Genomic DNA, 27,295 nt, shown 5'->3' with positions numbered 1-27,295 from the left:
ACTTTGGTGTTTTGTACTAGGTCCTGACGTGTTCTTTGTGCCCGCATCCACAACCAAAACTCACACTTTAGGACCTAGTACAAAACACCAAAGTAATTCTCTTTGTATATGAAGTTCAACACTTGTTGTGATTTTGCTACTTAGTTTCTATCACTGAAACTTGTTATAATAATCTAATTGTCCACAAATATACATGAAAATTTATTTACGAGAAACTCGAAGATTTGAATTTCAATTTATTATAGTTGTCGTTCAGAATTCAACCTTTTACTTTGTTGAAATGAACAATAAAATAGATATCTATATGTATATCAACAAAAGTAAGCTGTGTTATCTGGTATTAGAAAATATATGAAAAGGCTTGTTGGAGGAGAAATGTCCACATTATGGGGACATTTTGATAATTATTTAATGGTAACAACTGTGTGCATATCATTTTCCCCAGTAATAGTAACATTTTCTGCAGAGTATAGGAGACATTTTATTCAAGGGAAAAAGCTATTTTTTAAACATCTAAATTCTACTGTGGAGATGAATTTGTAAAATTTATTGAAAATGTTGTATTTCATGTCACAACCACAGGTCGAAGCATTTTTATTCAATAACTAAGCAACTTTGTAAATACATGTAACAGACTTGGAATGTACATCAGTGTTTGGGTTAGTAAGTTATTGCAGGCATTTATTGGAGAAGAATACCCTCCAAATTTCTATACTTTATTATTAATTTCCATCTGACAGAAATTTATTTACTTATAATGCTGTGTAATGATTGATAAAACTTTTTAAAGTAAAAATATATTTTATTTTTATGAAATGATTTCAGATAACTGAGACAGAGCTAAGGTTAATTATAGAAAAAATGAAGTCCAATCCCACAGTATTTCAAGAAACTGGTATTCACATTGGAGGAGAAAAATATATCTGTTTGAAAGCAAGTGACACTCTTCTTAGAGGTAGAAAAGGGAGTTCAGCACTTTGTATAGTTGCCACAGAACAATGTAAGTTGTTTTTTTTTAATGCCTACTGAATATAAGAGTAAGCCTTGTTTTTATGGTATATGTTACTAAGGTATATTGTTCTTGTTATTTTTAGTAGTTCTGGTATACCATGTGGTTGAGAAAGTTCTGAAATTCAGCTTTTTATAGGTTTGTTGCTGACTAACATGTCAGAATATAATTTAATTTTTATCTCTCTCTGGAACTATTTGTTTATTTGATGCAATATTAATTCTAAGAACGTAATAGTGAAAGCAAAGAAGAATGTGTTATAGTATGTCAACCACACCACATCTACCATATCCAGTGCTGATGAGGCCTTTTGCCTAATTCCAAGGCTCTTCAGGCTTGCTGGTTTTTTAAAACTTTTTAATGCTCCCATTGTATTGACTAAGGAGTTTGCAGAAGAGAAATTTTGTGCATTATGCATTAAAATATTGTACTGTAAAAGAGGAGAGTGTTTTATTGAAGAGTGATGTTAAAAAGTTGTTAGCATTAATTATTAGATTTTACATAGTAAAATTAAAGTTTTGTATGTATATTCTGTCCCTTATCTAAGAAACAACAGTTTTTCATTGTAGATAACCAATAGCTGTTGTTTTAGAAAATAATTTAGTCACCATCCTGACACAATTTAAAGCTAATTGCAAGTTGGTTCAGTTGAGTATGTGACATACTCAACTGTATAAAATGTGTGCAGCCACATCAGACTAGGAGAGTTTAAGATGGCCTGATTGGTCATACTATTTAATGCAGGCAGCACTTCTTCCTCATTGTTGATAATCCCTGTAGAGAAGACTTCCTTTACAAGAAGGTAAAATCCTAGGCATAAATGTATTACAGTAATCCATCTTAATATTGAGAATACAGCTGTCCAACAGAAGATCAGTATTGTCAAAAATGTTTTATGTTGTGCAAGACACACCCAATGTGTAGACTGCTTGAGAAATGTTGATTGAATATCTACACCTCCAGTACAGTGGGTGTGCATTTCATAAATGATGTTGAGAATATGAAAACATTCTCATCACAAAGACAAAGAAATTATCAAATTATTTGAAAACAAAATAAGTACCGGCAACTATTTTAAACAATAGTGCCCATTCTATGAACGTGTTAAACCTTGTACTATTGCCACTTGTATATATTTCATTCACAGGTGAATATAGCTATTTTTCCTAGTTCAGACCACTAAATAACTCTAGTTTTGATGTTTTATGTATTTCCTAATTAATATGCATATTTGTTGCAGTCTTCATTGTTATGAATTACGTGTAACAATAATGTTAGGTTTTCAGGTGACTGGTTTATTCACTGTAATACCTGTATCCAGTCACGTATTAGTTGTTTTTGAGTTGTACTAGTCAGTAGTTAATTATTCATTAACCAACTTACAATTAATTTGTGAAATGTATTTTCTCTTTCTGAAGCTAGAAAAATAATTATTGAAAGTATGGATTATAAGTTTTCAGTAACTGTAAAACACTTTTTCACAACTAACATCATCTGGTGTTTACGGTACTAATTATTATGTTTTCAATACATCTTCAGTGGAAAAAAAAAGTTCATAACACCAGAAAACCTATTTGACTTATGGAGTTCATAAAACTTGAAATATTATTCTTAATAATGTAAAAGATGAATTGGATATGGCAAAAGTAACCTCTCAAGGGTGTAACACAGGTACTAATTCTGTTTTGTGCTTAGAGCTATTGGGTTTCTTTTGTGATTCTAACTTTTTTTTATGTTAATCCTGCATGAATATAATGAGCTGTAAAGATGTAATCCTTATTTCAATTTTAAATCCCTGTGTAACTTGCAGAGATACAGGCTCAAAGTTTAGTTAAGTTCATAATCTTCCTTAATTTGCAAAATACTTTTATTATAAGTATTTTACTATATTTTTTTTATTGTTGTATTATAGTTGCATCATAATGATGATGTTATACTTTGGACTTTCAACTGTTTTTTGTTTTTGTAACAGTTGGCAGATGGCTTTTATATAGGATATTCAAAAATTTAGTTATAACTTTGTTATAAGTCTATTTCAGCAGAATGCCTTTATTTATTTCAAAATTATCACAGTTCTCAGTCTTAACACCTGTGCTTAACTTAATTTACATAGTTTTGTAGTCATATTCTTGACAAGCCAAAAACTTCAAAAACCCTGATTTGCAAACTTGTGAAATTTGATTCACCCTGACACACTTGTCTTCGGTATAATTTTTCATTGCACATTAAGATACATTCTGTACCATTTTTTATTAGGCTAACATTGTTGTTTGAGAAATATTTTTGCCAACATATTTTTGCATCTAGAAGAATTATGATAGCAAAACCTAGCACCTAAATAATGCCACTAAACACAGGAATATCTTTATATAGGAATAATTGGTTTAATAAAATAACATGATGTGCTACTGTAAATAATAGTGTAAAAAGATGGAATAATGTTTTTTCAGGTCTTATTGCAGCTGCTACAACTGATGGTGTTCCTGCAGGGAAGCTCAATATTGTTGTGGAAAGATTAGGAGACTACTTAAGAATGTCTGGCTTATAAGTAAGTTATACATCACACTGTGCATGTAAAAGATTGTAAGTTTTATATCTTATAGATTAGATAACCACTTTTTGTAATGCTGAATTTCTCAGAAAAATAATTTTTACTGTGTTTAATTTATTTCACTCTTTAGAACACTGTATAGTGCTTTCAGGCTTGAAAATAGCAGCTGATTGTCAAATCTAGCATAAATGTGAATGTTTGAAGATGGTAGAACATTTTTAATGAAGTAAAATGTGATTGTGAAAAATGACAATGTGTTTATATGTGAAACTTTAATTTTAGAAAATAATATATGTATGTCTAAGAATGGATAACATTTTGATAATTCATGCATGCCACCAGGATGTTTTTTTCTTGGGGGGGGTGTGTCTAAAATCAGTAAGCTGTGAGTCAGTAACAGTCAATTACATCTTGCACAGCAGGGTTCTTGTCAGATTAAAGAAACATATTAGCAAATAAAAGAGATTATGAATATAAAGTTATTACTCCATGTTCAGCAGTTTTTCCAGCATTAAATTAAATTTTCTGTTACCACCAAAATGCATTTGAGGTTGAACCTCCCCATTCCTTGGCAATGCACATGTAATCATACTATAAAAATGCTAGTAATGTTTAATAGAGCTGGGCAAGTAACTCAGTTATTTAAGTGTGTCAGTATTGGGAAATAATCTATCAGAATTATGATCAAATCAATTATTTACTATTTTTTGCAACATTAATCTAAATTTGTGTTTCCAGTCATTACCATTTTGTTTAATCCAGCTATCCAAATAATCAAAATATTGCCATTATTATTTCTCATATTTTTTTATTTATTCTGTGTTGCTCAGCTTAATCAGTAAGTCAGACTCTAAAATAATCAACTAATTGAAATTGGTGTTTCTGATTATTACTGTTTTTGATTATTCTAACTACCTAAGTCTTGAGTAAGAACACCCAGTTAGTTGAATATAATTAATTAATCAGCCTGATGATTAATCTGTTAGAAAATTTCACTAATATTGTTAGTGTTTAGCAGTGTTATCTGTACAGTCTTGCATAAGCACTATTATAGTGTATCATCTTAAAAGAGCCTATTTTAATTTTTGAAATGTCACTCTGCTGGAAAGCCATATTATGTGCAACAAAAAAATTATGTTCATCTGGTAAATTATAGTGTTGTTGAAATTTGTGCAGCAAGGATGCAGGGCTCAAATTTTATATACTTTTATAACTGAATTTTTTCTTGTCTGTGATGGTTGTATCTCCAAACATGATGTGAAACATCTATATAAATAAAAATAAATAAATATACAAGTTCAAGATTTTTAATATACTCATTTATTGAATTCTAGTTTGTTTGCTTTTTGTAGTTTATCTCTTTTTTTATGGGAGTTCCTTTATTTTATAGTGTTTTTTGTGTGTGTGTTTTTAGAAAAATAAAGTGACTTGGTGAAGACAAAGATAAGAGTATTCAAAGGGCATTGTTAGTTCCTATTTAAAAACCTACCATGCCTCATCAGTGAGTGTGTAGTTGATTAATAAAAGCATATTTTATAAATGGATTGACTTTGTTGATATATGAATGTTGTTGAACCTAGCAGTAATTCCAAGTTTTCATGACATGAAAAGCTTGTTTTGTGAAGTTGTTCTTTATAAGAATTTCATACACCTTAACAATTCTAACTTCTTTTTGGTGGTTCCATCTTTATAGAGCACAAGAAATTCTACTTCCTTTCAAGGCTTCCAGCACAAAATGTCATTTTCTCCTGTTGAGCCTATTCTTTCTTTGACTTTTGCAGTTCTTACATTGGACTGAGTTCTGAGTACGTGCTAGTCAGGACACAGGAAACCAGTGATGTTTGAAAGGAGGAAAGTGTTACTTCATGGTGTAGGATATTTTTGTTGCCCTAAGATATCTTGTATTATAATTAATCATGCTTTGTGAAGTGATATTATACATAGTGCTCCTCCCCCCAGCTTGAGTAGTTATAGTTACAGAAGGAAGTAAAAGTATACAGTAGAGCACTAGAAATATCCACCTCAGTCTTTTAAATTTCATTTTATGTAATGTCTGACCTGAACAATTCTTCTGTCTTTGCTTTTGATCAGTGCTGGATGAAAGTATTTCTTTTATAATGATGTGAGATTAAAAACTAATCTATATCATGATATGCAGCTGAGCTTTAATGTAAAAAAAATTGATTAGTGAAGAAAATAAGAGCAGCTTTTATTGTCAGTCTGTTGTATTAAGAATTCATAATACCATCTTTGGACCCCTTATTACAGTTTTGTATCAAGCTTTCTGTGTATCATAATATAATAAATTGCCATTCCATTGAAGATTTTTTATCATTTTTGTGATTTTTCATCTATTCAAAATATCTGAACTTTTAAAAGAAACTTGATGGTTTTGAGGAGTTGACAGTAAATTCTGATTTCCATAGAGTCTGTTTTCTTTTCAGGAACTTTTTGAATAACTCATTCAAGAAGGATTGAAGATTCAGTAGATTGTTAGTTTCAATGCAATGCTAATATTTTTTTCAAATTTGTACAGTTGTAGTGTGAAAAAGCATTGTGAACACATATAATAATTAATATTTTAAACAAGTATTTTTATTTGTATTCACACAAACATTCATATAAATACAGCTTTATTGACTAGTTTATTTCATTCTTCATACTAAATAACATATTAGGAATATTAATTTATTGTCATATAAATATACTTAATGAAGAAAACTTTTACAGTGTCTACAATGAAAAATCTGAATCTTATTTTACAACATTAATGGTACTTATTATTGCCCCTTTATGCCATTTTTACAGTGTTCAAGATGTTCTGTCTCACTTGGTTCTGGTTATTAGAACAGTTCCATGTACCTCTTCTATAACTGTTAAGCTACAAAAGAAAGGGCATTATTTTAAAATGTTATTGTTATTTACTTGTTTATACAGACACAATTCAGCATTTTTCAAAGATTTTAAAAGAAATTTAAAATTCAGAGAAAAGCATTGTTTTTTTAATATTATTACTTGGTATTTTTGTCTTCTTCAACCTATATACTAGTAACAAAATGGATCTCAAGTGGCATGTATAAATATTTGTTTAATAACTTGAGGGTTTTTAGTAGTAAATACTTTTTACTTGTGAAGAAGTCAGTTTGCTAATACTTTCTGTTTTAAAGTAAATTGTGAAAGGAAGAGGTAGCTATGAAAACAAAAATGGAATGCTTACACCCCAATTTACTAGAAAAACTTTATACTATTATAAATTATATTTCACATGATATTGTCAGAATAAATTAATTTGTTCCTTGAGATTGTTGCTACTATTAAAAGAGATGTAGTTCTTTTCTTAGTAGTTTCATACGTAAGATTAGATAAAGATGTTTTAATATAATTAAACTAAATTTTTCAAAAACCACAATTACATCTTTGTCATTGGTGTTTCTGTCTGAATATTAGGCAAACATTCTAAGAGTTTTGTTGTAAGAGCAAAAAGAAATGAACACTTTCTCTGTTTTCAGACTAACTAATGTGCAAATATTAAATGTGTTTAAAGTTTTTCCTGAACAAAAAAAAATGCTTCAAAAAGTGTACCATAATTTTTCAATGGTTTCATGGGTTAAATTTTTCAGAAATTGCATGAATAAAGGTTATACGGGCAATAGAGGGAAGTAACAATATTTAATATCTATGTAATCTATTTACAGGAAAATTATAGAAATCATTGATGAAAGTAAAACTCTGTATTAGAATATAGAACACTTTCTTTATAATTAACCATTCCTTCTTGTTTTTATTCATTTATTTTCACTCTTGATTATTGACTTATGGAGCATATAGCTCTTCAAAATGTTGATGCTATTTGTAGTTCTGTATTATTATTATTTTTTAATTTCATAAACATTCTTATGATTTGACATAAGTTCAAAAATAGGGATGGCTAGTACATACAGCTCTTGAGTAAATGAGCAAATATCCAAAAACCAACAAACTTTTATAATATCAGTATATCCATGTCAAATAATCTACAGAACCTGTTATTCACAGTGTTACACCTTAGTTATTGGGCCTCCTTGCTGCTATTGTGAAAACATTTTGTGAGAGAAAAGTAGCAGAATGTCCAAACACCAAGTATCAAAGATTAAATATAACTAGAAAATGGTCAACATTTTTCTTCACCCTGCAGATGAGCCATTCAGAATATGACAGTCTTGTATCCTAAGTATATCTGAGCCAGGGCACTAACCAACAAAGGCAACTGTGCCTTGTCAAAACATGCCTGTCTTTTTTTTTATTATTTATTATTATTATAGTTACTCAAGGTTTGATTGAATTGACAATGAAAATTTAATTTTAGTCCATCACTATCATTTATAACTTCTGTGGTCACAAAAGTCAGAATCAAAAACAAAAAGTACATTATTAATAAAATAAAACTCAAACCTTGGACAAAGGTACAGTAAAGTACATATTTATACAACATGCTAATAAAACAGAACACAAAATTCAGTAAACAACTTGGAAGATTAGTCGAATATTAAAAATATAAAATAAAAAATATCCTGAAGTGCAGTGTATATAAATATACATTTGCTTATATAACTTAGATATATGAGCTACTACAAAAAATATAAATGGTAGTACTATATAGTTAGTTTTTCAACTAAGTGAAAACAGAACTGAAATTAAATTTTTTGTTTTTAGAATTAAAATTTAAAACAGTTACGGTACCCCTGAAATACTGGAAGCCTTTCCTTGTTGAGTTTGAACTAGTACTGTCAAAATAACATGACTAAAAATTTCCAAATGTCCTTTATGAATTGTAGAGTGCATACCAATAATTCTCCCACATTCCACGAAGCACCATGGGTTCTTGCATAAGCTCTTCTTTCCCACAATAACTTAGATTTTATTGAAAGTTTCAGTTGTGATGAAACATTGGTTGTGTGCAGGCAGGAGGGAAGGTCTTCAGAGGTAAGTAAGTGTTTGAAGTTGTTTTAATTTTAGAAGTGTAAAATTCAAGTTGAGTAGTCTTACCTCTGAAATATTGTAAAGAAGGTAGAAACTGATGAACATAAAAGGAAACCAAAAATATAAAACTACTATCTACAGGGCAGGAAGACTACAAGAAATATGTAGGAGAAGCATAGTCTGAGTAGAATCTAAAACCAGAAAATAATTTGTAGAGGTTGATTCAAGTGAGAATTAGTAGAACAGACCAGCATTATAAAAAAGACTTGGCCTAAAGGATGCTTACAATGAAAGCATTATTCTCAGCAGGGGACCTCTATTCCTTTTAATTTAGGCAAAGGAGTCAGTTTTGTGAGTGGAAATGGTGTATTGCATTTATGGTGATAATAAAGGACATAGACAGTGGCATAAACAGGTAGGAGGAATACTGTGTCATGCCTTCTGCAGTGGAAGGTTCTTGTGGTAGCAGCCCAGACATGTATTAGGAGAGGATATACTCCAGAAGTACTAGTCCAGCTGCAATCAATATAAAAAAAATGACCAGCGAGTCACAAAAGGAGCCCAGTTAGTAGTCACTCAGGAAGAACTGATGAAAGACTCAAGCAGTCTGTAAGGATTAGCTCAACAATGATAGTGCAACAGAAACATCAAAACATAAAGAAATATAAACATTATTCCTATCGTGGTTGGAGCCAAGACATCTAATGCTGCACAAGGATGTGCAGTTAAGGTCGAAGACATACCTAATAAAGCATCAGCCATCAGATGGCATCCTCTTAACTTCCATAGGACAACACCATCTCATGAAGCTCCAGTGTTGATAGTTGTTTAGGTCAAAACACACAGATGTATGCAACAGTCCTGACTGAACAAATACATACATGATGTTATTGTACTTTTTTATTGTACTTGTATGTATAGTTTTATATATAACCAAATAATTTTTCAACCTCAGACATCCCTAGATTTGTGGACAGAGGTGATAGGCAACATATAAATAGATGATTTGTTTAGGTCATATGCAGAGAATAGAGAACGTCAAAGTCCTGACTGAATTAATTGATATAATTGCAGATTCACAATAAATAAGACGACTATATTTATTTATTGTATTTTTCTTGTTTTATATTGTTTAGTTTCAAGTGAAAACTATTTACAGTTTCAGACATACAGGAAATTATTAGTAACAGGTGTTGAACAGAATACAAAAAAAAAATCACAAGAAATAGATTCCATCAAGCCTGAAAAAAAAAACATGCAATAAATAACTGAAGTTGCTGTATCAGGTATGATAAAGGTAAAATGGCAAACAATAATACAGATTTGTACCCATGCTGGCCTGTAAAAATGTCTGCTAAAAGGTGCAGAGACTAGGAGGCCAAAGTCATTACCAAATGGCAAATGTAATGAGATGTAACCTGAAATTCACATTAGTTGTTCGAAACATCATAATAATCAAGGTGGATCAGTTGTAACAAACCTAATTCATTAATATGGATATAGCAAGATTCGTGAAACAAGAATCATCATAAAGGATAAATAATCTCAATTCTCAAAAAATTCCATTTTTGTAAATTTGAGGAGGTAACACAAAATGTGACACACTCGAAGCTCAAGTTTCTAGAAAGGCTGAATCAGGATATCAAAACAGAGTCTTCTTGGAAAAGAGTGAAAACTATAATAGTCAAAAATTTCAAATTATTCCTTCCTGAAGTGAATTAAAAAATAACATTTTGAGGGGAAAATGGTGGATCAAAAGGGTTCGAAAGGAGAAGCCAAGGAACTTAATACCAAATATAAATCCCAATGAGAAACTATTTCTAAGTACTTGTGGGAGATCTAATGAATAAAATTGAAAAGAATTGGAGCCGACTTCTCTGTGGTAACTGAAAGAGGTTGAAAATGTAGCCCGATAGTCTGCAGAAGCAGACAAGCCCAGATCATGAAAAATGTTCACTAAAAATTATACAAACTATTTAGTGAGTTGGAGCATTGGTTGTAAAGTACCTGTCACTTTACATTAAACCTAATAATATGGCATTGTTATTATATGAAGTTTACATTATTTTTATAATATACATGTTTGATGTATACTTTATTTGTATATATTGAAACATTGGAGTGAGTGTGTAGTTGATTAATAAAAGCATATTTTATAAATGGATTGACTTTGTTGATATATGAATGCTGTTGAACCTAGCAGTAATTTCAAGTTTTCATGACATGAAAAGCTTGTTTTGTGAAGTTCTAAAGGATTAACTGTAGAAGCAGCATGGTCACTACTTAGGAATTAAATGTGTGGCATCAATAATATAACATAAAACCAAGACAGCTGTTAATTTCATAATTATTCGATTGTTCCAGTTCTTAAATGCCTTAGCCTTGGTTTGATGTACAGTCACGTCATCCCTGCTCACTATGTTTCCTAACACTGTCCGAGCTTGAGTTCAGCTAGCTCTCGTTTTCCATGTTTGCTTCATACATCTTTCTAAAAACTGGATTATTGTTTTTGTATATCAAGTGTGCATCTCAATGTAGTCAATATAATGTCGAATCCATTAATTATTCAAGGGTGATGCAAACATGGCACAATCTGCAACGTATTTCACATAACTCAACATAAATGCTAAAAGTAATTTTGGGCAACTGTTCTCACCCAGTATGATTTATTATTACCCCCCTCCCCCCAAAAAATCCATCCATCTTAAACGTTTCTAATTTATGCTGACTGGCAAAGCAGATGGTAGGTCATATACTGGTTGCCTGTGTCAACATAATATTATTATATTATCAAATTTGATTTATGGCCCTACAAAGGCATTGCCATATCCTAATGGCATTTAGATTCTCGTGATAGTTTTTACTGGGAGATTGTAGAAGATTGACAGCAGTGTTTTTAGGATTTTTGACATATGTACCAACCACTCACTGCCATATCTCCTGCATCTCTTTCTTGAATTTCTCTGGCCACATATGTTCATCAATTACACCAACTTCCCAACGCTACAAACTATGTTGAATGTGCATGTCATGAATGCCAAGTTCTCTTGACCTACAATTTCATGTAATACATTCCTTTCCAGAATTTTTGTAACTTAATCCAAAAAAAAATTGGTCTCCGATTGATTTTAAACCAAAACAAACTGATTTCCCCTGCAGCCTCCAGTTATTTTTGTCATCATCTAGGTAACATTCAAGTATGCATGGTGGGTGGGAACAGTGGAATGGTTATTATTATTTAGCATATGATAAAGTCAAGCAGCACTTTTGCTGCATTGTTGACTAGGGATACCACTTGCCGTTTATGTATATTTGTAGACCCTGCCCTTTAGTCATTGGATGATCGTCATGTCTTTCTACTGTCATAGTTGACCTCGCAAGTAATATTAGTTGGCTAATAATACAAATCCCTCTGAGAAGCAGCATTAACGGCTATGAATCTCCCCATTGTTCTACTTTCAATCATTGTAAGGAAAGTTATGTCTACCACATGCTTGGTATAATAAATGAAACAGTCAATATTCCCCTCCGTCTAAAGTTATGGGCATCACCTTTACTCGCCCATTTTTGTCTTGAAATGAGCTCCTGATCAGTGATTCATTGGTTAGTGGCAGTATTAATGATTAATAATTCAGTTATTGCCTGCCTACCATCTCTCTGATTCATTCATTATTTGTGTTTAACAGCCGTTACTGCTGTTCCTGTCTTTTCATATTTATATTCTGTATAAGCTAGAATGATAAATGTGTTTGCATATGGTATCATCTCAGTATCATGGTAGCTTTATTCTGTATGTCACTACCTGAAGTGTTTTTTGTACCTTGTTACTTTTAACATTTGTTGAAGAGTTACTATTTTGTATACAACTAAGCTGGTGCATAATGTATTTAGTATATTTTTTACTAAATTATTTTTTTTGTATGCTTTGGTCATTCTTGCGCACGCCTTAATTATGTAAATGGCTTTCTGTTTTTTTAGCTTATCATCGTTTTGCTTCATATTTGACCTAAAAAGCTGACTTTTCACGGATGGGTCCAACAGTTGTTTATAGAATATGAAATATTCAGTTACTTTCAGCTCTGATCTGTCAAAATATAGGTGTAGTTTATGGTCACTTATTCTCAAAATCATTATTTCTTGTGTAGGTCTTGCAACAGAAGTATACCATAGTATTGAAATTTTGAAAATCGCTTATACAAAAATATACATAAAACAATATCAATCTAAGAAAATATTAATTAGATTCTAGTTTCGATACACGGGAATCGTTCTGTTGTGTAGTATTACTTAACTACAGCATGCAAAAAAAGTCGTTATTCAGAGACTTTGATATTTAATTTGGTTTTTTCAACTTGTTTGAACAAATAGTAACGAAATCTACAGAGATATGATATACAACCAACAGATTGTTCTTTGCTTATAAACAGACACAAAATCGTAAACTTTCATTTTTAAGTCTAAGGATAAAGAACATAACACGTTTCAGTTCTGTGGATGTTGACAGAACCAACCCAAGACACTTGCCAGTGGTACACTCACGGTTCGTAAAAATAAAATGTAACTTCATAACTAAATAGGCAAAATATGCAATAATTATTTGAAAATACACTTTTACTGACCATAGAGTCAGGCAAAGAAAACTCGATGACAACTTGCTCCCTGTAAACTTGTGAAAAAAAAACTTCACCTTTTCCTTGGTAATTGAAGATAAATCCTTTATCAAGATGTTTCACTTCTTCAGCGAAGCTTCCTTAGTTGATAAAAGTAAAAAAAAAAAAGAGATAGAATGCACGTAACTTCTGTTTAAATAATTAAAAAAGCCAATGTACAAGTTACCAGACATAGTGCCTTTAGATTTATGTGTGATTAGACTGTTGTAACGGGCACTAGAAAATCATCATTTTCGTAAACCAGATGATTTTTGATAAACAATCAGAAAGGAGGAGTGTGTTTTGAACATGACAACCTTAAGAAGGAGCCTTTTACAATGGAAAATATGCTGCAAGACTATTGTCAAGATACACAGTCATTAGATATAGCATGGCCTGTAACAGTGTGGTGAGGCTGAAAAATCGTTTTAATGTAGCATACTCAACATCTGTAATATATGATGGCTAGTATTATGCATGTTTAAAAAACAAATGAAAACAGTAGCCAGGATACTATTCACTGCTCTTGGGAGCAGTTATCTTGCATTCTTTGGTTTGTCAAAATTGAGAGCACAAACGTTGAATTTGCATAGTATTATATACATTTTCTTACAGTAGATGTTACCACCAGTCATGGATTACTAGTGTGAAAATAACTCGATATAAAGTTTTGTGTGCGTGTGTGTAAAAATTCATTTGACCAAATATCTGAAGCAACAAACAATCTAGTCATGAACCGAGTTATGTTCGACCTCTTAGTTATTAGTAAATAGAGTAAGTAAATTGATGTCAAATTCTTAAACGCGAGTAGATGTAGCCAATGGTGGAACTGGAAAATATTACTTGGGAACCCAATATGTAGATTTAATTGAAAATTGGCTTTGTTTACTTGTTTGACCTCTTAGTACTAGTAAATAGAGTAAGTAAATTGATGCCAAATTCTAAAACTCAAATAGATGTAGCCAATAGTGGAACTGGAAAATATTACTTGGGAATCCAATATTTAGATTTAATGCCAAGCTTAGCAAAATGTTTGTGTATGGGAGTCTTCTATTGACTGGTGAAGTACAAGAGCGTGTGGCCAAGACATTTCAGCCAAAACGCAGGAGAGGCACATGGGGGAAAATGCTGTTTGAAAATGAATACTTGTTCCTGATTCTTTCCAGAATGTGGTCAAGGTTACATTTTCACTTCCACCATGGCTGGCCCAATTCTATCACTGAGTGTTGCTACAAAACATGAAGAACACCAAATATCCTTCTTAAAATAATCCCATTAGAGTTGATTTACATCAACGTTAATATCAGCCCAAAAATTGTCAAAAGAAATTAATACAAAACTTTCATTTTTAAACAAACAGTTTACATAAAAATAGTCGAAATTTTTCATAAGAAGTAACATATGATTCAATGGTAGATCATCAGAATTTTTTAAAATTTATTACTTCTTAGATATGATTGATAGAAATGTATTATCAATTGACAAAAGATTTGAAGTTAGCCCCTCTCACAAGGAGAATTTGGTATTAGAGATTTGGGGGATATAAGAAAAATTATCTTAATTAAATATTATTAAGATGTTCAACGTTTTTGTTTGAAAGTGGATATTTTTGTGATATACAGTGTAGATGGCTTGAAATTATGCAAAGAGCTTCAGATTTTTCAAGAATCATTGACATCTCTCAGGGGTTTTGAATATATGTGACAAAGACAACAAATTCAAGAATCGTATCCAAACGTACACAGAGGTTAAATACGTTATATTAAAACGAATTTGGAGTGTCACCACATTGTTACGGTCTGTATTGCCATGTTTAACAATAGCCCTGCAGTATACTTTCAATTACAAAAGACTCCACTAATAGGCTGTCATGTCCAAAACACATCCCTCCTCCATGTATGCTTTCCATAAGTCATCTACTATAGGAGGACAATGGTTTCCCAATGCCTGTTTTAACAATCCAATTACAGGGATATCCATAAGCACTGTGTCTTATGACTTGATAAGTATGTGTTCGTGTGGAATGACATAAATGTTCATTTCATTATTCGTTTGTTTGAGGTATTAAACACTTGAACAACTGTGTTATGGAAACAACTTGTGTATATATGACTTCTGTCACTTTTCCAGATGAAGATCCCTCTTCATTATGTTGTGTAACGTGGTTAGCTTTTGCCGCTGACCTTCACTTTCATGAATTCTCACCTGTTACAAGACACCACACTTTGCTTACCATAGCTGGTTTTGACTTGTTGCAGGTATCTTTTTGGATGTTTGTAGCCTGAATGTTTTGTCTGGGATGTTGCACGTGATAGCGCATGCGTATTCGTAAAGTGGGTGAATTTATGTTTTGTAGATGGCTTTAATTGAGTGGCTGTTACATCCTCTGTTGGTACCGCTAATACGGTAAAGGTAGGATATTCTTTTACTAACTGCTTCTAAAGTGTTATTGATGTGGAGTGTAAAGTTAATCCATATTTCTTTATTCCAATGCCATTAAGTACAACGGATATCCCCGTCGTGGAAATTCTAAATTTTCAAGCTGAGCACATCTTTGTGATATGATTGTATAAATATCTTACATATATTTCCCCAAAATTATTTATTTTTGATGGCATCACACAACCTACGAAACTTTATAACGGATGTAGTTGTCACTTGGTTTTTGGATTTGCATATCGTAAATTGATTTTGTATAACGTACTCAATCTTCCATATATGTCTCTATGGCTACATCTGGACGTACCAATGACTGTCGCATATGCTGAAAGACTTCTTCAAAACTTTTGTTCTGTTTGTGCTCAAGCAAAAAGCTACATAATAGACTATCTGAGCTGTGGCCACCGTGGGTATCGAATCCCAAATGTTAGCCTTATAAGCCCTCAAGCTTACTGCTGAGCCACTAGAGGATACTTTTTCACAACCAAAAATTAATTACAAACTATTTTCGACTCACTGTAAGGCAAGGGTGTTTCGTTGACTTTTAATTATTTCTATAGAAAATGAAATCTCAAGGTCTCTACATTATTGAGAAATTATCCGAGACTTCACATCTAATAAAGGCTCAAAGTTTTGTGTGTATTGATGTACTTCCTATTGGTGATCAATCGTTAACTTTTACGTTAAAGGTATTTATATACTATACAAGTTAAAGCTTCAAAGGCAAAAGTTGCAATACAAGGAAGTTTAAAATATTTATAATGTTGCATATATCTATCTTAAAAGCTAAATGACAGTGTTACAGTGAACTGAAGCCCAACAAAAAGATATAGATATTCGCAATACAACACGTTCTAGAAATGTAATGCAGAGGTTAATTTCAAACATAGATAGCAAAGGAAAAACAAGTAAACACAAGTGTATGAGTAAAATATTTGTTAATAATAGAGATATGTTTGAGCTTTTACCAGCACTGACTGACTCTAGAATTCGTTGCGTGAGCTTTTGGCTACTGGTGCTGGGAAAAACACGTATATAGAAAAGAAGACAAGAAATGTAATATAATGTCATTCTCTCAAACCAGACCAAACTCTTTGTGCAGTATTTCGTAGAACTAGATTACGTACGTTAACTATTATTCCCATTACATATGTACAAAATAAATTTCCTATTCAGACTACCTTTTACAAGTAAGACCCTTACTTCAGGATTGCGTGACACGGAAACAGTACAAGTCTTATCGAATAATAGTTGCAACCATTGCCTAAGCTATGAGATTAGTACATACAGTTTACAAGGATATCACAGAACATCTGCACGAAAGTTTAGAAAAGTTTCTATTATATTCCTACATAAGGATATGCTCTTTATTAATTATGGAAGAATGAAATTACCAGTTTATTTCAACCGTGGAATTGTCTCGGAACAACTATATGAATCAGATGTGTTTTATAAAGCATGGTTTTATCTGTTTTACGAAATGATTTTAATACACACACCTTTATCATCGTCATACCTGCTTACTTTAAGTCTTAGATTTTTTTCTAATCAGTACTTCTTCAAGTTCCTTCATAAAAGGAGTTGCATGTTGTTGATTATCTGAAAGAAGAAAAAGTTTCAGATACTTGCTGCCATATGTTTACAATTATCGCGCAAAGCTAGACAAGGGCTATCTGCACATAGCCGTCCCTCATTTTGAACTTAAAGACTAGAGGGAATTCGGGAAGTTCACAAAAAAAAAACAAATACAGACACAACCACCACAAACAAACCAGAAAAAGACTTTATTACCAAGATCACAAGCTCAAAAACCTACAACCTATGCCACAGCAGTAACAAACACAATAGCAAGAGAAAACGACAATGAGACGCAAATATTCGTAGAACCTGAAAACAACCAAAGAAGTGCCAAAAAAAAAAAGAAACAGAACTAAATGAAAAACGAAACATAGCTACAGAATTCATGGAAGAATTCTCAAAACCAACAAGAACAAACAGTTGCATAGACATTTCACTAAAAATAATAACAGAAAAGATACAGCCATACCTACTATCAATTACAAACACACTAACAAATCAAATTCACAGTGGCACATGTCAACATCCAAGGTGCACTTGCTTCCAAGAAGCACGAGATTGGAGATATAACCAAAACCGGTAAACCAAATATATTTGTTATTAGTGAAACTTGTTTATATGTAAAAAACAAAAATGACCCCAACACAGGAATACTCCTGCTACATAAATCTGAACTGATTGTAAAGGAAGTACAAATAACTTCCACAAATGAATGTATTGCAATAGATATACAAACTAAAAATGTAATGATAACAGGTATATACTGCTCACCGAACAATAAGCTTGATACTAAGCTACTATGTTACATAAATAATCATAACCCTAATACCATTAAAACAGGAGATCTAAATAGAAAACGCCTAATATCTAATTGTAAATCTACAAAGGCAAACGGCAGAATATTGTATATATATATATTCAATAGACACTAACACAGTATTAATAAATGATGCTACTCCGACACATATATCATACGCACGTGGCACCAGTGATATTCTGGATCTTTGCCTGCGTTCGTTTAATACGAGTCGAAAATTCGTAAATTTTCAAGTAGGACAAGATATTGATAGTGACCATTGACCTGTCTGGTGAATCTTCAATCTCACACCCCATACAAATAAATCAATAGCAACCGAATAATTTAACTATAAGAAAGCTAATTGGATAGACCACCATTCAATCCTTGGCAATATTCTACCGAAATAAAAAGTATATCACGCCGCGGACGCATCCGAAATAGATGCTTTTTGCCATACAATCACCGAGTGCCTATAAACAGCAGCGAAGGAAACTATACCCAAGCGTAAACAACACAAACATGGCAACTTCACACACAAATTATAGAAATGATACAAGACAGAAGGTTTGTTTGTAATTAAGCACAAAGCTACACAATGGGCTATCTGTGCTCTGCTCACTACGGGTATCGAAACCCGATTTCTAGCGTTGTAAGTCCGCAGACATAACGCTGTGCCACTGGGGGCAAAGACAGAAGGAAACTACGCAGACAATTCATACAAACACGAGATTCAGCACTTAAAACACAAAGAAACAAAATAAGAAATGAAGTCCAACAACTAAAACAAGACGGCTGGGATAATTTCTGTTCACAACTAAACGATAAAACTTACTCAAAACAGTTCTGCAATCACCTCAAACGATTCACCACCACAGGAAACCCTAACAGTAAGTACCCACCTCAAACGATTCACCAACACAGGAAACCCTAACAGCAACTACCCACCTCAAACGATTCACCAACACAGGAAACTCTAACAGTAACTACCCACCTCAAACGATTCACCAACACAAGAAACCCGAACAGTAACTACCCACCTTTAGAAACGCAAAATAAGACAGCATACACAAACACTGAAAAGGCCAAGAACACCTACAAAACACACCAAGAACCACACATGAATGTACACTTCTTCAACAGAGTTAACAACCATATTAAACTAAAGAGAACCATGTACACACCAAAATTCCCAGTTAACATACAAAATACAATTATGAGACTTAATGAAACAGAAAACCCAATTACATATCCGCTCACAAACACAATTACAGAAACGGAAGTACAACAAGCTATAAAAGCTACCAAAAACAAAGAACCAGGAGAAGACGGCATACAGGCTATCCTCCTCAAAAAAGGCACTCGGAGACTGTATGGACATCTCACAGCACTTTTTAATTTATCACTAAGTTCTGGATACATCCCGGTTTCTTGGAAGCAAGCAATCATACTAATTTTCCATAAAAAAGGAAAGTCAGCAAATAAACCAAACAACTACCGACCGATCAGCCTGACCAGCTGTGTAGGAAATATTCTCGAACGAATAATAAGCAATAGACTCTCAAGTTATCTAGAAGCAACCTCAATTACCTGAAATCCAAAATGGATTTAGAAAATTCAGACAAACAACAGATCATTTGATTAGATTAACAGAAACAATAAAAGATAGCTTTAATAAAAATGAATGCACTGTCGCCTACTTTCTCGATGTCGAGAAAGCTTTCGACACTGTATGGCACAATGGTCTCAGGTTGGAACTTCCGTGGGTGATTATTCGCTGGCTATCCAACTTTTTGGAAAATAGAAATTACAAAATAAATGTCAGGGGAACCTATTCTGAGTCGTTCACCCGAGATGCAGGCGTCTCCCAAGGAGGGGTAGTTAGCCCTATTCTATTCATCATGTATGTGGGCAATATGCCTGTAAAAGATCCTACTCATGGTTTCGCATCACAATTCGCGGACGACGTTGCGGTTGGAAAAAGTGCCCCCACCCCATCTATAGCAGTAACAAATCTACAACCATTATTAAATAATATAGAAGAATATTACCAACAATATCAAATAAAAATAAACGTTCCTAAAAATCAATTACTCACTTTCACATAGCTCCCAAACACATAAATAAACTACAATCTATACAAAACTCAATTATTACCACAGCACATAAAGTCCCCATAGCACCTTATCAAAATTTATTCACAGCTATGCAAACATACAAACAATAGCCGATAGACTCTTGTATAATACTCTAAATTACTTTGAGAAAAATTGGCTAAAGAATGACATACTCTGTGAACTTGATCGCTACTACACACATGATGAAAGTAGACCTAAGTACCTCTCACCTGTAAACATTTATTTTAGAAATAAGGATGTAATAAGGCCACCTATTAACTTTAAAACCCTACACTAGTTTGGACTAAAACAAATACATTTAATGGGTATTTTATGTAAAATATATTATATTACACAAGAATGTAAATGAAGATATCTACAGTACATGGACATTGCCCTGAAAGGGGTTGGAGCAAGTGCGGCTTACTCCGACCCTCATGTCATATCGACATAGACTTCAACAGTATCAAAATTATGGTTCGGAAAGGAGGAAGAGGTCTTTTTTGTACCTGACCCTCCCTGGTCTATTAAAAGACCAAAATGCCGGTTACGAAACTGAGCGGAAAATCAAAAGCACTCAGTGCCACGTTACCCCTTAGGTTACTATTAATGGGGATAGGCAGAAATCTTATATACAGGGAAGTGCAGGCGTAGCCTGAAATTTATATAAAGAAAGGATGGGTAGGGGTGCTTCTTTTGGAGTGGACATAACTGTTTGGGGGGGGGGACTCTAGTGGCATGCCCCTTCGGAAAACATTTTTGTAATTTTTACTGGAAATGGTATTTGAAGCTGTTTTTACACCTTTCGAGTACGTTACACATATATTGACGCAATTCAGGGGGTGGCATAGCACTCCCCCTTATGAGCTTAAAATTATCTGACTGAGTAGTGGGATTTGACTGTCACTCTTACAGCATATCATTGGCCCCAAAAGCGTTTTTGTGGCAGTATAATGTGAGCCTTGAATCTGATGATTTACAGGCTGGGCATGCCAACTAGTAGGCCACGCCGGGCTCCTAAAATAAGGGAGCAATCATATGCGTACAAAAAATACATATGATTATTTTCTGTACAGATAACGTTAAGCTAACTCAATCTAATGCCATTTGGGAGAGTAGTTTTTGAATGCAAAACATTTTTAGTCGCGTCATAGCGGCTCATAGAATGGCACTGAGTTATTGTTATATTTCCAAGTACAAATTTTTAGCTCATAGCTCCGTCATCTCTTGACCGATTTGAGATCTAGTTACAATTTTGGACGCAGGAGGTCAAATCATTTCAATTGTTGTATTCGGCCACGTCCATGGTCTCATAGATTTATTTACTCTACTCCTACCTAAAATAATTTCAATTTGAGGGTAGGCTAGTAAAAATACTGATGAGTAATAAAATCGAATCGGGTATACGCGCGCCCCACGCTTAGTGTTGCTGACGCACAAAAAAATTTAGCTAATAAAATGAGGGAAAAAAAGGTCTCGTAGATTAATTTGATCCTGCCTCAAATAATTTCAAGTGCCGCGGCTATTGAGGATTCAATCTTCTTTATTAAAATATGGGTATGGTAAACACCGATATTTCAATAAACAAGAGGGAATCCTCAATAGCCGCGGCACTTGAAACTCGTTTAGGCACGATTAAATTAATGAAGTAAATTCATAATAAAACAACAAGTTGTTAAATTCAGTTTTATATTTAGTAGCTGAGAGAATAGTTCAAGTGTCTTTTGAATTTAGGGAACACATTATTTCACGGTAACGTGACATACTGATATATTTCTACAACGCGTGACGTTGCTTGATGTATTATATCATTTCTATTAAAATCCTTAAATCGTCTTGTAGTTTCTGTGGTTCAGTAATTTGTTTGTTTTGAATTTCGCGCAAAATTACACGAGGGCTATCTGCGCTAGCCGTCCCTAATTTAGCAGTGTAAGACTAGAGGGAAGGCAGATAGTCATCACCACCCATCGCCAACTCTTAGGCTGCTCTTGTACCAAAGAATAGTGTGATTGACAGTAACATTATAACCCTCCCACGGCTGAAAGGGCAAGCATGTTTGGTTGGAGGGGGATTCGAACCCGCGACCCTCTGAACTCTATAGGGGTCTCTAACCTAGCTCTTTAGCCCATGTGCTCATAAAGTGTAGTTCAGGTTATAAATCCCATTCACAGTTTGTGACTGTATGTATAAAATGTGGAAAGTGACATGGGAACAACGTAAAAAGACAGCATTTGAAGAAATATAAACGCTATTTAAGAGAAAAATTAAAAACATAGTTTTCGAGACATCAACAACAGCAAAACATTGTACATAAATGGAACTCAAAACCAGGAAAACATAAAAAATAAATAACTTACCTACAGCATTCAAGACAAGTTTAATAGCATAAACATAACATATTATTGACAAGCATTAATAAGCAAACATGATATTCACAATATTAAATAGCAAAAACAGAGAGTTTGTTTGTTTGAAGTTAAGCACAAAGCTACACAACGAACTATTTACTATTCTCTGCCCACCACGGGTATCGAAAACCGTTGTGAGTCCGCAGACATACCGCTGTGCCACTGGGGGCAAATTAGAGGGAGAGGTAAAGAGAAAAGGAGACTTTTCTGTGCTATGAACATTACCAAATGTTTACACACTCATTACGAGTTCAGATGTATGATATCAATCTTATCAAAATGACATCCTAAACTACAAACCTTTTTCTGGATTTTTTCTGATGTCTTTGACCTTTTTCTTGATCAGCTTTGACCTATTTGCACTTCTATCGGATGCACAACGCCGGACTTGCCCAACTTTAAAAGGCCTTTCATCGTCGCTGAAATGGTCGAACAGAACTGGGATACGTCCATGTTTGTATTTACTAGATAAAGTATTGATTGTACCTTTGTCAGTCATGTCTTCCGGAGATGACGTGATTTTATTACTTTTGGACAGTTGGCGTGTGGATTGGGGCTGACTACCAAACGTTACAAAGCACCGGCGTTCCTCCATATGATTACTGTCAGTGTTGGTATCCAGGTAATGAGTATTCCATATTTTTGAGTGTCTGTTTCTATGCTCATTTTTCCTGTCTTTGCTGTGGATGCTGCTGAATGGAGGAGGAGGGGGAACAAAGTTTGGAGGAGGCTCGTCTAGTCCTTCTACTTGTCCCATCTTTAGAAGGTATTTGACATGAGCAAACTTCTGATCGTGTGAAGTCTCGGGCGGCTTCAGACAATCACTCAGAGATTTGACATACATCAAGTTCTCCATGCTTTCATCCTCGTCATCACTACCACTAGCTTCACTAGAGAAACACATCAGTACTTCTTGTCTCAAGTCTCCGGTGCTGTTCGCTTTGTCAAGATTGACTAAGGGTCCGAACTTTGTGTTCACTTGCCCAGTGGTTTCAACACTCAGATATTTTTCTCCATCGAAAGCGACATTAGTGCTCGGAGTTGAAGGAGGAGATGATGAAGACATACATGTCGTGGGTCTTCTTTTTGGTTTAGGTGGTGGCTTCACAGGTGGTCCACATGTTACAGGCTGTAAAAATACTTATAGTTTTCAAACTAAAGATCATACTTAAAGAACAATGTTTTCTTATAGAAAGAGGGACCGTGAACAATATTTGCATAACGTGTTCGAACTGCAAGCACTATACACACTAAAAATACACATATTGTCTCTGAACATATGAATAGTTTCGTGTTTAAATCTTTATCCAAAGTTTACAATATTAGAAAGAAAAATATAACAATACATAAAAGATATACATGTATTTAAATACACGTACACGTTTACAAATTAGTTATATATAGGTAACTACTATAAATATAACTGACTCACAAAGTACTAATAAAGAATGGTAACGTGTGTCCTACAGTACTTGTTTAAAACTATTTTGTGTGATGCTCTTTCCGGTAACAGTTGAACAAAATTGTTAGTTTTTCAGTATAATACATCTGTTACAATAGTTGTTTCTATCAGTTACAAGAATAACTTACTTTTAATTTGATTAATGCAGTACCTAATTGTACCTAGAATGTATTTTTTTTTGTACTAGGAACAATATCACTCTTAATCAACATTTGAGACAAATGACGTGAAAATGTACTATCACGTCATAGCACATTCTTACACAAAGGGCTGTTTATTATTTGCCCACAGTGGGTATCGAAACCCAATTTGTAGCATTATAAGGCCACAAATTTACTGCTTAACCATTAGGGGACGGGGACGTAAAATAAAACAAATTAGGACACTATACAGCTTCAAAATATAAATTATAATTGTGAAGATGATGAAAAATGTCATAAGGAAAATATAAGTTTTGGATAAACGAACTTCATGGAGACCAGTTTTTTTTTTGGACAAAATGTTGACTACGTTTTACTTTTGTATTTCTTATAGCGTTTTTAAACAATTCGATACTTTCAAATAATAAATTAGACCATTTAGTTTTTACTTCTTCAATAATTCAATCCATCAGAAAGCGTAAACTTTGGGAAAAAATATTAAAAAAACTTTTACTTTTTTATATGTTTTCAGCCAAATGGTCCACCTTGTTAGGCTAGCATCCACAAATGGCTTACAAAAATAATACATACATTTTTACAACAACTAAGAAATATATTTAGCAAGGGAATATTCTAGCGCAGTTACTTAGCGTATAGTAAGAAAATTAAAACAATCACGAAGTAAAACTATATGTAATACCCTTCCTACGATGACACGGTGGGCATGGCACAGATAGCCTATTCTTTAGATTCTGCTTAAAAACAAACAAACAAACAAACATTTTATAATGCACTAACTTTTTATAGATATATTATATGCTTTACCGAATTATCATCGCTATTGTTCCTGTCATCTGCTGAGAACTTCAAACAATATTCGGAGCACCCTAAATCTTCTGTTGGTGGACAGTTTATTCTTTGTGGTGGAGGCGTTAAAGGTACTCTGTATATATTGAATATATATAAAACATTTTACTTGAAAGTTTATAATTTTGCTATTAACAAAAATATAGTTTGTTATATTAAAAAATAATCATAATTTTTACATTTTAATCGTTTGTTATATTTAAATATAAATATATATACATGTAACTGATCATATTCTTCGCACATAGTTACTGAAAACATGATTAAATCTTGAAGTACACTTCTGCTGGTGGCGGAAGCATGTTTATTCTGAACGAATAAAATAAAATAAACTGCCTTTTAGATACAGTTTCTTGTACTTTTTTATGACTAAATCATGCCAAGAAAGCATGTAAAATACAGAATGTTTAGCAGTTAATACCCTCGAATTATAGCGGATATGACAGTCCCAGCTGATAATTATTTAACGATGATCGCCTAAGTTGTAAATAATTGTTAATTTTAACACCAAAGTTACAATAAAGCAACATAGGTGTCGCTAGGCATTAGATATATACAGTTTGGAAAGGTAAAATAACAGGTGAGATGGACAAATGTTAATAATGCCAACGCTCTGCTTGCCACATCACCGTCTAGGTCCTTGTTTCCACGTGGTTTCAAAAATTCCACTTTTAGTTCCAGTTGCCATCCTCAAGTGGCTTCAATTCATCATTAGCAATCAAACAATCATGGTCTTCGATACCACCTAAAGCCATCTTTACATGTCTATTCACCATGAGCTATCAGCTATCTATGTTCTGAATTTTAAAGACCTATATGATAAGAAACATCAACGTCACATGTTTTTCACCATTAATTAGCTATCAAGTATTCGTACTCTATCTAATTAAGCCTTGTATTATTGTTATGGTTGTTCACGATAATTTACATTTGACTGTTGTTGAGGGAGGGGCACATTATACACATATACATATCCTATATATATATACATGTATACAAGCCGTGTCAGTACACGCACATACTCCTGTATGTATAGAGTAACTGGAGGGGGACTGCTTGCTCCCCTTGTGCACAACCCTGATAATTATCGAAATTAATATCACATGAATATTTGCCTTTCAAACTTTCGGTGCGTTGTGCCCTAGGCTCTACAGTATGATATCTGCTTGCATGTGTCACAGAAGCTGCAGCATATATTAACCTTCTTTTCCTGCATCTCCGTATTGATTTAATTGCCTTGGCTACGCATATCATTCATCCCATGGGGAATCCCCAAGCTTTCTACTGGTTATTGTGTAGTACATACCTTCAATAGGATGTCGTGGTTTCGCAAGAGTTTCTCAGTAAATTCAGTGATTTACTTCTGCAGCTGCAGTTGCTGAATATCGCCGTGTAGACATGTAGCTTTAGAACAAAAATGATTAACTATGCGTTCTCTTGAGATTTTCAATCCTATCATCTAAGAAAATCAAACCAGTGAATGTCAGAGAAGCCTCTATGATTTATCCCAAACAAATTTTGAACGCTGGACGCGTGTAAAGTGTACGGTGCGTATACATATATCAAGACAACTAAATTACGTAACTGCAAGCAGTAGACGCAAGATATTTCTAAGTGCCACTAAAAGATGAATGAACTAACAAAACAAAATATTATACTGTAAATTTATAAACAACATATTTTAATAGGGTAGAAACTATGTAGTCAAAATAAATTTCCGCACTGAAACTAAACTCTGTTGCAACAATGTAGGGGTTACATAACTCTCAACAATCTATGATTTTCGTCATTAACTGCTATAACTATTACTTATTATTCACTGTTATTATTGCCAGTTAATGTATGTAGTTCAAAAAATTAAAATTGGTAAATAAGCTAGTTTTCTTTATTTCACACAAAGTTTTAGCATTCGTGAATTTGTAATAGTGCCATAAGCAACATAATATTATGGTTGGTACAAAAATAAAGTACTGAAATTTAATAGAAAAGCGCCATGGTCCATTATTTTCAAGCGCCGTATGACTGTTATATCACGAGTATCTTTATGATATGCTTGTTTGTTTATTTGTTTTGAATTTCGCGCAAAGCTACACGAGGGCTATCTGCGCTAGCCGTCCCTAATTTAGCAGTGTAAGACTAGAGGGAAGGCAGATAGTCGTCACCACCCATCGCCAACTCTTAGGCTGCTCTTGTACCAAAGAATAGTGTGATTGATAGTAACATTATAACCCTCCCACGGCTGAAAGGGCGAGCATGTTTGGTGGGACGGAGATTCGAACCCGCGATCCTCAGATTGCGAGTCGAGCTTCCTAACCACCTG

The 27,295-nt window shown here is 33.4% G+C and overlaps 2 protein-coding genes across 5 annotated transcripts in view; one reads left to right on the top strand and one right to left on the bottom strand.

The window, feature by feature from the left end:
* Positions 1–5,882, top strand: part of LOC106466315 (profilin-1-like) — a 10,768-nt gene extending 4,886 nt beyond the window's left edge. The window contains exons 2-4 of one of the 2 annotated variants that reach the window (XM_013926597.2): positions 826–1,000; positions 3,460–3,557; positions 5,342–5,882. In XM_013926597.2, coding sequence (XP_013782051.1) covers positions 826–1,000; positions 3,460–3,557 — 273 coding nt within the window. In that variant the 3' untranslated portion in view covers positions 5,342–5,882. Of the gene's footprint in view, positions 1–825; positions 1,001–3,459; positions 3,558–5,253 lie in introns of both variants that reach the window. The other variant, XM_013926588.2, reaches the window with a different exon arrangement.
* A 141-nt stretch (positions 5,883–6,023) lies between these two features.
* LOC111087590 overlaps positions 6,024–27,295 on the bottom strand; it is a 27,446-nt gene continuing 6,174 nt past the window's right edge. For all 3 annotated transcript variants that reach the window (XM_022394747.1, XM_022394753.1, XM_022394759.1), the window contains exons 2-5: positions 24,934–25,051; positions 22,807–23,635; positions 17,107–17,206; positions 6,024–6,441 (exon numbers count right to left, since the gene is read on the bottom strand). In XM_022394747.1, coding sequence (XP_022250455.1) covers positions 17,133–17,206; positions 22,807–23,635; positions 24,934–25,051 — 1,021 coding nt within the window. In that variant the 3' untranslated portion in view covers positions 6,024–6,441; positions 17,107–17,132. The remainder of the gene's footprint in view (positions 6,442–17,106; positions 17,207–22,806; positions 23,636–24,933; positions 25,052–27,295) is intronic.

This window comes from Limulus polyphemus, unplaced genomic scaffold (genome assembly GCF_000517525.1).
Source record: "Limulus polyphemus unplaced genomic scaffold, Limulus_polyphemus-2.1.2 Scaffold73, whole genome shotgun sequence".
NCBI lineage: Eukaryota > Metazoa > Arthropoda > Merostomata > Xiphosura > Limulidae > Limulus > Limulus polyphemus.
This window is presented reverse-complemented; position numbering and strand designations above follow the sequence as displayed.